Source organism: Martes martes (genome assembly GCF_963455335.1).
Source record: "Martes martes genome assembly, chromosome: 18".
In the NCBI taxonomy this organism is placed as follows: domain Eukaryota; kingdom Metazoa; phylum Chordata; class Mammalia; order Carnivora; family Mustelidae; genus Martes; species Martes martes.
Genome location: NC_137906.1, coordinates 34,348,606 through 34,364,583, shown reverse-complemented (window position 1 = coordinate 34,364,583; position 15,978 = coordinate 34,348,606). Strand labels below are relative to the sequence as shown.

General features: G+C 54.0%; 1 protein-coding gene across 2 annotated transcripts; it reads right to left on the bottom strand.

Moving 5' to 3' along the window:
• Window positions 1–1,663: 1,663 nt before the first annotated feature.
• On the bottom strand, window positions 1,664–14,625 carry TMEM114 (transmembrane protein 114; the record flags this gene model as incomplete). Of its 2 annotated transcripts, XM_080831076.1 has the most annotated exons (4): window positions 1,664–1,896; window positions 3,132–3,269; window positions 14,046–14,126; window positions 14,406–14,625. In XM_080831076.1, the coding sequence occupies 4 exons, from the start codon at window positions 14,623–14,625 to the stop codon at window positions 1,664–1,666; spliced, it is 672 nt and encodes a 223-aa protein (XP_080687202.1). The 2 variants fall into 2 exon arrangements, with proteins under 2 accessions (XP_080687202.1, XP_080687203.1); XM_080831077.1 differs by lacking the exon at window positions 3,132–3,269.
• Window positions 14,626–15,978: the final 1,353 nt, after the last annotated feature.

Genomic DNA, 15,978 nt, shown 5'->3' with positions numbered 1-15,978 from the left:
ACCGGAGAGCTGGTCAGCACTGAAATCCCAGGCCTCACCAGGACCTGCTGACTCAGAGGGCCCCTGGGGGCAACCCCCCCCATGAGGGTTGGGACACCACGAAGAGTCTCGTCACGCTGAAGTGTGAGAAGCACCGCCCCAGGGGATCTGCCCATGCAGCTACTCTGGACACTCCCACTCCCGTGGCCAGAACACCAGGACGAAAGGAGGGATGGAACTTTCTGGGGGAGGGAGGAGGGGTTACGATTAGTCCCTGAAGATGGCCCCATCAGCGAGCTCCATGGGAGTCTTTCACTTCCTATCCTAGACCCACCTCCACCATGGATATGTTTGCCCAAAAGGAGCCAGGCCCCCCCGGACAACACTCGATGCCAGCAGGGCCAAGGAGGTGGGCGCCGCCCCCCAACCCAGACCTGCCGAGGCCACCGGCTAATGGCGTCACCAGGACTCAGCCCATGACGGACTCCACACCTTTTTTGGCCAGTGTAAGAGCAACCTAAAAACGCAGCCACACGAAGGACAGAAGACCCTGCGTGTGCGTGTGCGTGAGCGTGTCTGAATTCACCGTCTGAATCTCACCAGTCTCGGGCTCCGGGCCAGGGCAGTAGGCTCCGTCAACGCGTTCATGGGGGAACTGCTTCTAAAACAGGTGTGAGATGATGAGGGGTGACAGGTGGCGCTTGGGTCCAGGAGTTACTACCGTGTGTTGGAGCCCAGTTGCGAGTCTGCGGATGCCTCTTCCCTCTTCCGGCGAGTCCGCCGCTGACTCCTCCTGACTCTCAAGCTCGCTGATTGCTCTTCCTGCCAGCGGTGGGCCTGCCCTTGGCTCTCCCCACAGTCTCTGGAGTGACACCAGCACGCCGGCCACCAGGAACCTGGAGGGGCTGCCATGTCCGGGATGACTGTTTTCTGTTGCAGTACTGAGCCCCTGATCACTGAGAATCATCGCTCCGAGGAAGCCTGGCCCGTCGAGCTCCGGGACAGTGGACGGGATGAGCGTGGACCTCGCTGAGGCGAGGCACCGCCTGGTTGGTGAGTAGCCCAGATTTCTGCCCTCGCCGCCCCACTTCACACTGTGCCCAGGCAGGGGGTCCAGGTCCTGTGAGGCCTGTGACCTGAGTCTGGGGTTCAGCACCCCCACACACAGCAATCGCGCTGCAGCCAGCCTGCTGGACCTGCTCAGGAAAACTGTGGTAAGGGATTGAGCACTGTTCTTGGAGCAAGGAATACACTACCAGCTCACTGTGCACCTTGGTGCAGCTTACCTAACCTCTCTGGTCTTTTGTGTCCTTAGCAAAGAAGCGGAGCTGATGCAATGAGCAGGGGTGAGGATTGAAGTGAAGCCAGAGGAGGCCCACCGGGGCTGCATCCAGAAAGTTCTGGTTATGATCAAGGGGTTAATCTGCTATTTCGTGGGAGGTGGGTTCTACATTCCGATGGCCTCCTCCAGCACACACGGACACACACGTGCACAATCACACAGACACACCACACCAGGCAGCACAGACGGCGCGGAGATGACAGCCAGGCCTGGAGCTCAGCCCACAGCAGTCCTCGGGTTGGTCCCACCACCGGTGGCCTTTGAGGAAGAGGCTGCAGCCCACAGATGGATCCCTGGGGCCCCAGACCAGGCCCCTGTCTCCCACCAGACCAAGCATCGGGCTCATATGGCCTGGTCCTGCCTCTGTCTCAGTCTGAGCACGCGGGCTGCCCCCATAAAGGCCGCGCCAGTGAGCAGCTCGGCGATGAAGCTCATCCAGCCCAGTGCCAGGGACCAGCCAAAGTGGATGTCCACCTGGTCGAGGAGGGCCTTTTCCTCCAGGAGACACAGCGCCTCCCGGAAGGCGGCGGCCGAGTACGCGATGTAGACGCTAATTCCAGCCAGGGTCACCAAGGCTGCAGGAGAGGCAAAGGAGAGCAGATCAAAACCCTGGGCTCCTTCTCCTCCTCACCCAGCCCACCTCTCCAGGTGGCCGTGCTCCTCCCACCACAGGGCCTCTGCCCTTGCTAGTCCCCTATCCGGTGCACCCTCCCTTCCTATTCCCTTCCCTCCCGGCCCCAGAAACTCCTTTCCATCCCACCTCAGCTCACGCTTGGCTTCCGGGACCTCGCCACACAGGTCAAGTCCCCCCACCCCGTGGCTTCACAGCACCACCCGCTGTCACTGTCCAGATCAGAACTGCAATTTTGCATTTGTTTGTGAAGTGGCTGAGCTAATGGCCGTCTCCCCCCTTGGGCTGTGAGCTCCAGGGGGCTCATCCTGGATTCCCCCACACCCAGCATGGGGCTGGCCCACGGTGGGTCTCCAGAAACCAGGAATGAGAGCTGCGCTGTCCAGAGACACAGCTGTTGGCCACAGGGGGCTATTTCAACTGAAATTAAATTAACGGAAATGAACATCTCAGCCTTTCTGGGCATCGGCTCCACGTAAAGTGCTCCGCAACCTGTCCCGAGGCCCCCCAACAGCACGGTGTGGATTAGACTCCCCGCCACCACAGAAAGTCCGAGTGGGCAGGGTGGTTTCGAGAATTAGTCCCTGGGTAAACTCTTAATGCCAGTGCTAATACTAGCAGAGGTCGGAGGACATCTGAACCTCACACTCTTTTCACCTCCAGACAGTCTTTTTGGGGTTTTTTCCTCCATGGATCCCAAGTGCGTGAATCACCTCTGTTCCTGTTCTGGGTTTAAGGAGGGACGATTTCAAGCCCACGGGAAGGAGGGAGGAAGGAAGGAGGAAGGAGGGAGGGCTTAGGACACCAGCCGTGCGCTGGATCCCATCTTTGAAAGCCTCTGGTCTGCCAAACAAATGGGATTAACCCTGGCATTGCCCAGTTTTTAATCAATCAATCAATCAGTCAGTCAAAGAAGATACATCAGAAGAGCAGAGGCGCATGAGGGAGAGGGGAGAAGTTTGAGGGAGAAGGCCTCAAACAGAAGCTCTAGGGTCCTCTGTGAAACCAGGAAATAACCCTCAGGACCCGCTCCCACCCTCCGCTTCTCTCTTGGGACCCGTTCATCCCTCCCAGCTGTGATGTCACAAATGGGAAAACCGAGCCCAAAAGAAGACGCCTGCCCCTCCCCGGCTGAGGTTCATGAGGGGCCCCCATGCTCCGTGTAAGGGGGGCACCTACCTCCAAAGAGGAAGAGGGTCCCTGTGAGCAGGAGGAGGACGGAGACTCGGAGGAGGAAACTCAGAAACCCCGTCATCCCCCCAAACACCATCAGGATCAGGCTGAGCGGCAGCAGAATCACAAATGTCCCATGCATGGCTTAGGAGAGAGAGGAGGACAGCAGGCAGAGGAGAGTTACCAACAACTTTCAGTCAATCAACAAACACTTACTGAGCACCACCTATGGGCCCGCTCCCAGATGCTGGGAGAAAAAAATTAACGCCACTGCTACTACCACGTCTGATGACGGTGATGTAACAACATGTCACAAACGACAAGATCCCACTTGTTTTTGTGGCTGAGTAACATTCCATTACGTAAGTGAAACAAGTCAGACGGAGAAAGACACACACTGTATGATTTCACTGATCCACAGAATCCAGAAAACAAAACAAACAAACAAAAAACCAGACTCTTAAATGCTGAAAATAAACTGGCACTTGCCAGAGAGGAGAGAGTGGGGAGATAAGTGTAACAGATAAAGGGAATGAAGACATACACACTTCCAGGTGTAAAATAAATAAGTCACTTGGACGAAAAGTACAGTGTAGCGAAAATAACCAATAATACTGTAACAATGTTGCACGATGTGGAGAGTGACTACACCTGTTGCCATGATGGGCGCTCATCTGAGCTGTCCGATCCCTGTGTTGCACTCCCTGAAACTAACAAACATTCTATGTGCACTAGACTTCAATAGTAAAGTAAACTAAGTTTTGGAAGTAACAGGTGCAGAGACTCATCTGTGCCAGGCTTCAGGTCTCACAAGCACGTGTCCTCAAGCTCCCTGTGAGGCAGGATACTGCCATGTTCGTTCGCGTACTCAGCGTGTTTCCTGAGCGCTCCAGTGAGTAGAGTCAAGCAGTGAACAGATCAGTGACATGGTTGAGAGATGGTGACAAGTGGCTGGGGTGGGCGGTGAACACGGCACAGGAGGAGCAGGAGCAGTGGCGTCTCCGAGGAGGTGACATTCGAGCAGAGCCCCGGGAAGGAGGTAAGAAAGGCAGCCTGTAGAATGAAGGTCAGGAAGGGTCAGGTGGGGGCCGAGGGAGGAGCAGGTGCGGAGGACCCGGAGGGACTGTGCCTGGTGGGATGGAGGCACCGGGGAAGCTGGCAGGGGCGGCACGGAGAGAGTGCGGGGGAGAGGGGATGTGGGAGATGAAAGCAGGGAGCTAAGAGCAGAGCACACACAGGACTGTGGACTTCCCTCTGAGTGAAACGGGACACCAGGTGGGCAGCTGGGGGCAAGGGAAGCCCACAGTTTGACTTCCCTTTCTCAAGACCTCTCTGCCTGCTATACTGAGAGTAGACAGCAGAGGGGGCCAGGGGACGGACAGGTGGCTCCCAAGCTCATGTCCAGCTGGAACCACTGAAGGTGACCCGATCTGGGATGAGAGTCTTTGCAGATGGAATGGAATGAGGGGGTCTCTGCATGAGCTCATCTGGATTTGAGTGGGTCTCACACCCAGTGACTGGTGCCCTGGGAAGAGGCAGGCGAGAGCACGGAGGAGATGCAGTGAAGAAGGGTGACAGAGCTACATGGCCCCATGCCAAGGGCTTCTGGGGACTGGTGCCACCACCTGAAGCCACGGAAGCAGGGACCAGATTTTGCCTCAGAGCTTCCAGGAGGACCTGCCCCGTGGACCCCTCCATTTCAGACTTCTGACCTCCAGGACCATGACGCAATACACTTCTGGGTTTCTAAGCCACCCAGCCTGCCCGAGAAAACAAAGACAAGAAGCAGGAGGACCATCGGGGAATACTGCAATCACCCTGGTCAGGATGAGGGTGGCCTGGGGCTGCTGGTAAGGGATTGGATTCCAGGTATATCCTGAAGCTAAAACAGGCAACGGTGTTGAAGATTTGAGGGACAAGGCAAGCAGTGAGATCTGGGACCTGAGCGCGGATGGATATGCTGCCGCCTGCATGGGTGGGAAGATGAGGGAAGAAGCATTGGGTTTGGGGCTTGGTCAGCATGAGATGCCCACTGGACCGGAGCAGAGGCAACAGAGATAGAGGTGTACAGTGGCCTGGAGCTGGGGCAGGTCCGGCCTCGGAGATCGGGGGCACCAGTATTACAGAGGTAGATTCGGAGTGGGGACCAGACAGGTTCCAGAGCTCAGCAGGGAGTTCAAGTTCTGGAACACCGCCATATCAGGCATGTCCCACGCACGCCTGGCCTCTCGCTCCCCAGACACTGAAAGCAGCCCCTGCTCTCAAGACCCAAGTATTTCCTAAAGACCCAACCCTGCCTTTCCTCTTCCACATACGGTTCCCCCACTTCCCTCTGGTGCTCTCTGCCTGTCCTGGCTCCCCATCCTAGGCTGCCCAGCCCACCAGCTTCCCGTCTTCCTGCCCCGGCTCCTGCCCAGCTCCCTCCATGGTGACCCATCGTCGCGTGGGGAACATTTGCTCTGAGTTCCATTAATGAGAACAGTGACTGGTGAGGGCGGGCATGGGGTTGCGGGGGATGAACAGGTGAGAGGAGGGGAGGTCAGAGAAAGAACATCCCCTAGCCCTCTTCCCTGTCCCCAAATTGCAGGTGGCTGGTGAGTCAGACGCACATTACATTAACAAGGCATGATAAGAACTTACATTACGAAACCAGAGAGTAGGAAAAAAGGAGTTGCGTGAAAGTCAGTTGGTGTGGGGGTGGGAGAGAAGGAGGTGGAAGAAATCTGGGCTCTCAGGATCCCAACATCTAAACATTTGCCACCGTCTTGGCTCTGAGCTTCCCGCCAGCCAAAGCAGAACGGGAAACAATCGCAAAGTCCTTTACCAGCCACTCGTTTACCAAATATTTATTGATTATTTACCATGAGCTGGGCACTACGCCTCTTTCAGTCCTTTTGGCAGCAAGATGGGGATGAAAATAAACACTTTGCTCTGCTTTTGAGAGCAAGCCCAGCTCATTTCTTCCAGAAGTCTCTCCTTACACCCACACCCACGTCCACAGTCTGCTCTGCGCCCCTCGGCTCCCCACAGTTGCCCTATCCTGGCGTCCGTCACCTACGATGGAGGGCAGCTCCCTCTTCTCTCTCTCCCGTTAAGCTGCGGGTTCCTTGAATAGGTTCTTCTTATACGATCGCATCCCTGAGTTTCCAGTGGCGCTCTCAGGAGACCGTGAGTGCCCAACGGGTATTCATCGACCTCATTAATTAAGAGCTAGACGGTGTTTCTCTAAAGCAAGAAAATATGGCAGTTTCTAAGAAATGAAAATAAAGCCAAGAAGCTTGAGAGATGATCTCACAGGGGTTCAAACCACAGACTTTCTCCAGCCGGGTACTCTGCATCTGTGTTCAGGCTCTGACGCTGGGGCCCTGGGTGTCTCTTAATTCGGCAGGAACTCCATTTCCATATCTGTGAAAAGGTGGCTCACAGGACTGCCCTCAGGACAGTGTGCCTGAAGATGATGGGGTCACACAGAGAAGTTTAATGTAGGTACCACGTCTCGTAGAGTAAGTGCTAGGTGGATCATAAGCCTGCTAGTAAAACGATGGTGCAGACAAGAATCCAACCCAGCTTCCACAGTGACCCAGTCACTTTGTCCTCAACCCTGTAAAGGCCACCAACCTTCGCAAGTCAAGGAGACAAGAGTAATATCCCTCCCAAGGCTTGTCCCTCCTTCCCTCCTTCCTTCCTTCGTTCACTCCCTCCCCACCTTCCTCCCTCCCTCTTTCCTTTTCCAGGAAAAACCCTGGGCCAGGAAGTACAACAGCTGGGGTGAAAACCTGGTCCTGGCAGAGCCACCCCCTGTATGGCATTGCCTCCAGACCATGGCTGGGAAGTGAAATCATTCATCACTTAGAAATTAATGAGGTTTCCTGGAGTGGGTTCAGCCCCAGCGGCACCACGTGTCAGTTCCCCAGACTTGCTGCGAGCTGACTTGACGTACACGTTCAATTAAATGTCTGGGTAAGAGGAGTCTTCCCGTGGGAGAGTTGTAAAATCTCCTGCTGAAGTTTGGCTTGTGTGTGTGTGTGTGTGTGCGTGCGTGCGCGCGTGCGTGTGCACATGCACATGCATGTGTGCCCCTTGGTCTTTGGTATTTTCAGGGCCACAGACCTGGGGCATGAGGATTGATTCTGAGTCCTGTACCCATTTCCAGCCACATTTCATTTGGAAACAGGTATCTATAGGCCCCTAATGAGGGCCATGCTCTGCCACAGAGCCCGGGGACACCACAGCAGAGAAGGTGCCTGCCCTCCTCCCCCTGGAGACCAGGGTCCAGGGCAGGAGATAGACGAGCAGGGAAACAAAGTTACAGGCTATGATGTGTCATGAAGGAAGTCAGCAGGACGATGCAGAAAAACAGGGTAAGCAGGGAGTGGGGGGCACTTCTTCGGATAAGGTGATTGCATCCGTTTCCTTGGGGGGCATCACAAATTACTACAAGCCAGGTGTCCCCTACAGGAATGTGTGCTCGACAGTCCTGGGGGCCACAAGCCCAAAATCAAGGTCCCATGACCGCACTCCCCCCCAGAGGCTATGGGGGAGTCCTTCCCTGCCTCCTCCAGCCTCCCAAGGATGCTGGCAATCCTTGACACAGCCTGGTGGCTGTGTCATTCCCACTCTCTGCCCACATCTCCATTCCCCTTTTCTTAAAAGGACCCTTGTCATAGAATGCAAGGCCCACCCAGCTAATCTTTTTTTTTTCATCCAGGACCAATGTGTGCCCAGGGGCAAGAAACCTTTCGATTCAAAAACACTTTGTTGAGGGGTACCTGGGTGGCTCAGTGGGTTAAAGCCTCTGCCTTCAGCTCAGGTCATGATCCCAGAGTTCTGGGATCAAGCCCCACGTCGGGCTCTCTGCTCAGCGGGGAGCCGGCTTCCTCCTCTCTCTCTGCCTGCCTCTCTGCCTACTTGCGATCTCTATCTGTCAAATAAATAAATAAAATCTTTAAAAAAAAAAAAAAACCACTTTGTTGAGAAAAAAAAGAGAAAAACCAAAAAGCTTTGTTGCAAGCAAAGGGAAGAGACAACCCAGAAAGAAGCAAAGATGTTCACGCCAAGGAAAAGGTGACTGTGACTCCCACCATCTTAGTGTTCAGAGGAGAACTGCTCAGTGGGAAAACCAGGCTTCCAATTCCACAACACCAGCCAGGTCAGGAAGCCCTAGGGTGATTAGCGAAGTAATAGTTGTGCTCTTACAGAAAGCGGAGACACAGTTTCTGCACAGACATCAGAAAGAAGGAAATCTCAGGAACAATTTCCCAAAGGGGGAAAAGTCACACTGTCGTTATGTTCAAGCCTTGTCAGTGTGACCTGCAGACCCCAAGAAGGGCTCAGAGATATTCAGTATGGATCATGCTTGGGAAGGAAGTCAATTTTTACATTTTCATAAATATTTGTTCTAGAATCCGGGGTGACCAGAATGCAGTCCTTTCTAGAACAGGGGCTGCATCTTCCATTCCCTTCGAGCACTCCAAGATGCACTGTTGTGATATGGAAAAGGCAGGACTCTACGACAAGCAAAGACATAGGTTCAAATCCCGATGCCAACTCTTACCAAGCGAATGTCATCACCTCCCAAAAGCCTTTCTGTTACCTCCCCTGTCCATTGGACCATGGGCCCTGACTTTGCCAAGCTGTCCTGAGCACCAAATGTGAGAATAACTTTTTCTTTCTTGCCCTCAACCACCTTGGGCTCTACCAGGTAAGAATCTGAATGCCCATTTCACAGATGAGAAAAGTGAGGTTCAAGGCACTGAGTCGGCTGCTCAAGAAGGTATAGCCATCAAGTCTCAGAACTGGGATGGAACAGCAAAGGAGGCTGACAAACGGGTGGTGGGACAGCAGACAAGGGGTGTTTAACCCAGCCTGCAAATTGGGAAGGGCTCTGGGGGCAAGGGGAGGAGGTCTCAACTTTAAGGTCAGATGAGAAGGCGTGGGAGAAGGCGTTCCTGAAGGAGGGGATGGCATGTGCCAAGGCCCTGAGGCAGGAGATATCTGGAAGGATACATGTGTCCCAGCTCTTACAGCTGGACAGGTGGGCCGCTGTAGTTCCATAAGCCACACTACAAGGAAATTCAACCACTGGGACAGTCCTCCCCAGGGCTTGCATTGTAGCAAACACAATAGCATTCTTCTCAGAAGAAATGAAAACAAGACCCACGAAGCCCCCACCTCAACTCTTTCGTCCTTCCCTCCCCATACAGAACCTCTTGTAAGTGCTTGGATGCACACACTGCCTGTCATTTTCCCATATAGTCATACTTTCCTAGGTATTTACCGATTTCTCTAATTCTAAAGGGCACAGCCAGTCATACTTCAACATCTGAAAACAGAATGTGTTAGGCCATCCACAGGCATCTTGCTCATAACACTCTGTAACTTGCTTTTCTCATTCCATGGGATTTCTTGGTCTTCCATGCACATTCGTATATTCTCTTTGCAGACGACAAAATCTTCCAACGGACACACGTACCACATGCAGACGCTTAGCCCTATTTCCACCCAGGAGCCCCAAGGCTGCCTCTTGCTCTCCATTGTCACAAAAATGGTTAAGGTGAGCCTCTCAGAAATCTCACAGGGCAGATCCCAGAAAGTGGAATTACGCTGAATATGAATTTTCTGTTTCTTTGTTTGTTTAAAGTGTGTACTTGCATTTCAACAGGCACCAGAGAGGCAGCCTGAAGCCCAGGCCTTCCTGCCCGGAGACGCTGAGACCCCAGGCGTCCCCACTTCCCTCCCTGCCTACCACACAGCTACCCATGAATCACACTGAGAAATTCCCTCTAGACTGAGACCACCTCTGAATCCCATTACGTCCCTAGTCCCTTTACTTCTGTCCCCCACCATCTCCTCTCTTGCAATCAGCACCAGGCATCATGGGAGGGCTGGTTTTAATTTTCCACACCACTGCAACAGCCGGGTACCCAGAGAGACCAGAGACCCAGTCGTGTGATTTTCCAACCTCACCACCTCAGAAGACAGGCAGGCCAGGCCTCTGGCCCTGGGTTGGGCTTCTGCCACTGCTGTGCTATGCTGGGCAAGCCATCTGACTGCTCTAGGTCTGGTGTGGTTAGCTGCGGGATAATCAGCCTTACCTTGTTCCTGGCTCTTAGGAGACACAGCCGAAGTAAGGCATAGGGAGGACCCAAGGTGTGGGTAAGAAGTACTTTCTGTGCCACCTCCAGAAACACCGGCCTTCTAGCAGTCTCTGGAACACTCTGCCCTCAGTCCTCCTGCTCAACTCTGCTCCTGCCTTTCCTCCTTGTAACTCAGATCTCTGATTCCCAGTTGGAAGAGGCAGCATAGGATGGGGGACCAGGAGCCCAGTAAACAGACAATTATTTACTTATGGACTAAGTAAATAATTAGCTCCATTTTTACAGAAGAGAAGCCTGAGGCTCAGGGAGGCAGTGGGACCCAGAGCAGGAAGGGACACTAATGGAGCCCCTACTCTGCTCTGTGCACCCCTGCTAGGTGCTTTGCGTATGGGATCTCATTTCATCTCAGAGCAGCCTGTTTATGGAAGCCAAGGTTGGGCCAGAAGCCACACAGCTGGTAAGATGTGGGACCCTCATCTATGTTGGGACTGGCCCAACTCCTTCCCCTTGTTACAAGTGGCACATCTCACCCCGGCCATCAGCATATCCCATCCCGTGGGCCACAAGGATGGGCTCAGCCCTGGGACATGGGATCCAGGCTGGTCCAACGAGAAGCCTAATCGGAAGTTCCGTACACTTGGCACGCAGACAGCTTCCTGCTTGGGTTGCTAAGATGAGAGAGGGTTTATGGAAAGCAGGACCCAAACAGAGGCAAAGCCCAGAGGGGAGAAGAAAGAAATTGAGTTGAATTCTCTGGATTCTAGCACATTTGAACTTCTCAGTTAAATGGACCGGGAATTCCTTCTCTTGTTTAAATAAGGATGATTTGCATTTCACCAAAAGACTTCTGGTTGGTACTGCTACCCTGGTTGTTTCTAAATCGTGACTCTTTTCAACATGGTGCTGAATTTGATGATCCCCTCCTCCTCCACCAAAAGTAATTCCAGTCCCTGGCCAAGGAATCAAACCCATGACATCCCCAGAGCTAATCTGGAAGACAAAACATCCAGGCAAGATGGGTTTTTAGTGGGCGCTGGAGTGGTCTGCTCGCTTGGGGTTTCTTGCAGGGAGAATCAAGAGCTCTTCCCCACAAATCCCCATTGGGATTTGTCTAGGAGGCTGGCTCGGAGAACACGCTGCTTTGACAACTGTCCTCTCTCCTCTGTGACCCTGGCAGCAGGTCCTCAAGGAATAAAACACCTTCACCTAACAAAAGAGCTTGGGCAAGATTCAAAATTCATTCTGGGGACAAAGAGATTCTGAGAAAAGTCTCCCTCTGGGGAAGGTACGCAGCGAGCATGTGGTCTGAACGGGCAGCCTGCTCTTTCTTGGATGATATAATGGTAATAATAGCAGCTCCCATTCAAGGGGCACTTGCAGAGGCAAGGCACCGCTGAGGCTCTTTAAGTACACTCTCCCGCTCCATCCCTGCCATATCCTCATGAAGAGAAGTGGCAGACATCCTCACTTTGCCCATGAGGGAACCCACGCTCGGAGAGATATGGAACGCGCCCAGGGCTGCACTCTTCCTTGGCAGTGAAACTGCGGGGCTTAGACCTGGGTCTGAGAGTGAACAGACGAACAGACTCTGAACGTGACTGTTGCCTGTTTCTCAAAATACTGAAGCACACAGGGTTGCTGGCACTATTAAGTTTCAAAAAGGAGCCAGACCAACGCCGATTCTAGTTCGTCTGCTTCACCCAGAGATGTGATCAGTACCTAAATGCCAGCACCCAGCCCGGCAAAGGGTCAGTACTCCAGAGATGGGACTGCATCTAAGAGAGGCTGGAAGGAATAGCAAAGACTGGTGTTTATTGAGCACTTACTATGTGCCCAGTACTTTAATGCAACACAGAGATACTACAACAACCAGGCATTATGTGAGGTCCCAGGTAAGGACACTTTTTTTCATCCAGCTGATTTACGGAATTCTGACCACGCCCCCCCCTCATGGTTTTGACATTTTGTTTTGATAGATGTAGAAACTGAGTCTCAGAGGTTAAGACACCTGTCCCATGATCCCAGAGGGTCCTGGGAAGGGTCTGAGCTGGCATCTGGCACCCATGTCCCTCATGTCAAGGGCGGGAACTCTTGATCATTCTTGAAACGATGCTCTGAGAACATCCCAAATTGATTCTGGTTAGCTTGGGGCTGGAGACAGAGTTCACGGCACTTCTACCTCCCTAATATATTGAGTATCTAGGGGACATCTCCTGCCCCAGGACCTTATGCAGGGTGTAGCAGCTGGATTCTATCAGCTCAGGAGAGCCAGCTGCCGTTTTTAGGAACTGGAGGAGCCAGCTGCCATCACACTGACAGCTTGAAGTTGACCCCAGTGGGAATACCTACACCACAGGAACCGGCAAATGCTTCAAATCAAGACTCCCTCCTCCCTGAGAAAGACAATTATTAACTCTTTCCCAACACAGCACCAAACTTCTGTTCCACTCATTTTCTCATCATTCATTTAACAAATATGTTCCACCTCTAACATAATACAAGTGGTACTCACTCTCGTACCTGCTCAGCAAATCTGGGCTCATGACCCCACCCCACACCAGGTTCTGTGCTAAGTATTGGGCATCACACCATGGCAAGACAGACATGGTCCCCATCCTCACGGAACTCACGGTCTAATGAGGGAATCAGACTTTAATGCAAAAATGTCACAAAACCTGGGGTATGAGTAGAAGCTGATCAAATCAAGCTGGTTGGATGGGAGCAGGGAGATCTCAGGTAGAGAAAATGGCATGTGCAAAGTCCCAGGGGCAGGAAGAAATTGGGCATGATAAAGGAAGCAGCCCCAGGCCAGCATAGCCAGAGAAGAAAAAGCAAGGGGGAGATAGGAACTGGAGAGCACCCCCACAGCCCTTGTGGGCCATGCTAGTGACTTGATCTTTGTTCCTAAGCCTCAACAAGTCCATCAAAAGCAGCCCACATTTTTCAAGGTCTGTGGAACTCAGCCTTCACTTCCTCATCACATTCTTCCTACGTTACCTCTCCAAGCCTCAGCTTCTTTGCAGGAAGAATGAAGGTAATCATGGAAACGATACTTAACTTCACATGGTAGCAGTGGCGATTAACTAAAGACAGATGAAAAGCATTTAGCTCCATGCCTGGCCCACTGCCAGCCTCAACAAACTCACTGAACTGTTATGTTTAGGTCCCTCCTTTCTCAAGTCCTGTTCCGCCCATTCACTTTCCTGCATTCAGTCTTCCCATCGTGACTGAGTTCCAAGCACTGTGCTAGACTCTGGGAAATCAGCCCTGAACAGGACAGACCCAGTGGTCCCAGGGGCGAAGCCTCTGTCCCTGATCTCCTTTCCTGAATCGTTCCACAGATACTCACTGCTTCCCGGCTCCTGCCAAGTGCTTGTTCTCAGCCCTGAGGCCGACCCAGGGTGTGCGTTCGGGTCTCTGGGCTCCTCTCTTTTCAGCATTCAGCTCCTCAGGCTGGTTTAGGCATCTCTTCCGACTCCCACCCACCCTCCCTCCTGCTACTTGTCACTCTGAAATGTGACTGGGCATTTCCACATCTGTCTCCGCAGCTAGTCTGTGAGTTTCTGGAGGGCACGACCTGGGTCTTAATCATCAGGACGGTGCCTGGCACAGAGGAAGCCTGCGATCAACGTTTGTCAAGTGAATCCTAAACCACACAGTGTGAGCTGTGCACAAGAGAGGCCTGGCCCCTCCTCCTACCTCCACTCCCTTCTCTGGCCCCGGCTGCCCCCTCCGCAGGACCCCAACCCTGCTCTTTGGAGAAGAGCTCCAAAACTGGTGTCCAGACCCAGGACTCTCCCGATCCCAATCCTCCCAGACTCACTGAGAAGTTGTCGGCTGGAGTCGCTGATGGTCACGTTCTCCTGCCAGAAGGGGTTCATCAGTGGCACACACGAGCTCTGGACTAGATGGGGCAGAAGAATCAGTGGGTGCGGGCCTGGAGTTAGGACCCCAGCCCAAGGCCTCGCCCCCACTCCCGACCTAGATGCCACCCCGGGGAGGGCGGATCGTGCCGAGTCTACAGCAGCTGCGGCCAGAGCCGGCCCTCCTCTTCAGCCCTCTACCCACCTGGCGCGGGCCCAGACCCCGCGTTTTGTGTTTTGGAGCTCAGGGAGGACTGCTAGCCCAGCAACAGGTCCCAGGTGGGCGCGGCACCACGCAGCGTCCCCGCGCTGCCCCTTACCCCGGCAGGTGCGCCAGAGGCCGGAGTGCGAGCTCAGAGGTTCGAGCTGGCTGCGGTTGGCGGCCCCCGCCCGGCCCCACGCCCCCGGGGCGCCCCGCTCCAGCCGCTCGGTGTCAATGATGTACCAGAAGTCCGTGCCGATGGCGGCCGCCAAGAGCACGAAGCTCAGTGCCCCGGTCAGAGCCGCCGCGCCCGCCAGCATGCCCAGGTGCACCCTCATGGCGCAGCCCGGCCCGCTGTCCGCGTTTCCCAGCTCCTCCTCCGAAGCCTCGGGACTGGGAGCTGCCCGGGCCTTCGGTCCTCGAGCCCTCCCTCTCGCCCTAGCTCCGCCCCCAGTCCCTCACCTGCGCCCTCAGACCTGCACGCGCTCCTCCCAAACCGCTCCCAGCCCTCCGATGCCACCGTCACTCTAAGACCCCATACCTGCGATCTCAGACTTCCACCTCCGACTTCAGACCCCCATCCGAGCCTTCATCCCTCCCCTTAGACCCCACCCCACCCTGAATGCCACCTCGGCCCTCCATTCCCACCTCCCACCTGCCTCCCAGATTCGTTTCCCTCGGATCACCTCCGCACCGTCCCCAAACAATCTGCACTGTCCCAGAACCATCCTCCCCATCTCCCTCCCCCACCCGCCCGTGACCCAGCCTGCCCTGCCTCTCCCTTTCCGCCCCAGCCCTCCCTGCTCTCCCCACTCTAGACTCCCCCCAACAGCCCCTCCTGCACCGAGCTTTCCTTCGCCCGCGCTTCCCAAGGCTCCCCCTTCTGCCCCACGTGCACCCCTCCTCCTCTGCGCCCAGAGCCCAGAGAGGTGCTGGAGTTCTGGGTGCTGTACTGCAGGGACAGTGGCCTCCCCGCAAACTGGGCAAGTAAGACAGTGGGGCTCTGCCGGCCTGACAGTCCCACCTGGGGGTTAATCTTCAACACCCTCTTTCTCCAGCTCCAATTATCCTTCCTCCAAAATCTACCTTCAGTAGGTATTTCTAGGTTGACTACAGAGGCAAAAGGTAGATCCATTTTTTAATAAAAGTTCTTTAAAGCAATGGGCTAATCCAGGTCCTCTGTGTCTATCTCTCTAACACCTCTGTCACTGCCACCACCACCACCATGACTATCATCATCACATCATCACCATCACCATTATCACTATCATCACCATCATCATCACCATCTTCACCATCATCATTACCATCATCACCATCACCATCATCACCTCCATCACCATCATCACCATCATTACCACCATCACTATCATCACCATCACCACCACCACCATCATCACCACCATCATCACCACCACTGTCACCAGCATCACCACCACTCTTATCATCACCATCACCCTTATCAACTCCACTACCTTCTTCACCACCATAAAACCTCTCATTCTTTCAAGAAATACTTCTTGAGTGCCTAATATGTGCCAGACATAGCTTGTGTTGAGAACATAGGCATGAGCAACCCAAACACAGCCCCTGTCATTAAGAAAGGTGTGGTGTAGACTTCTCAGCCTTCTCCAAGCAGGACACAGACAAAAAATAGTCATGTTCGTAGGGCACACAGGGGCCCATGGAGG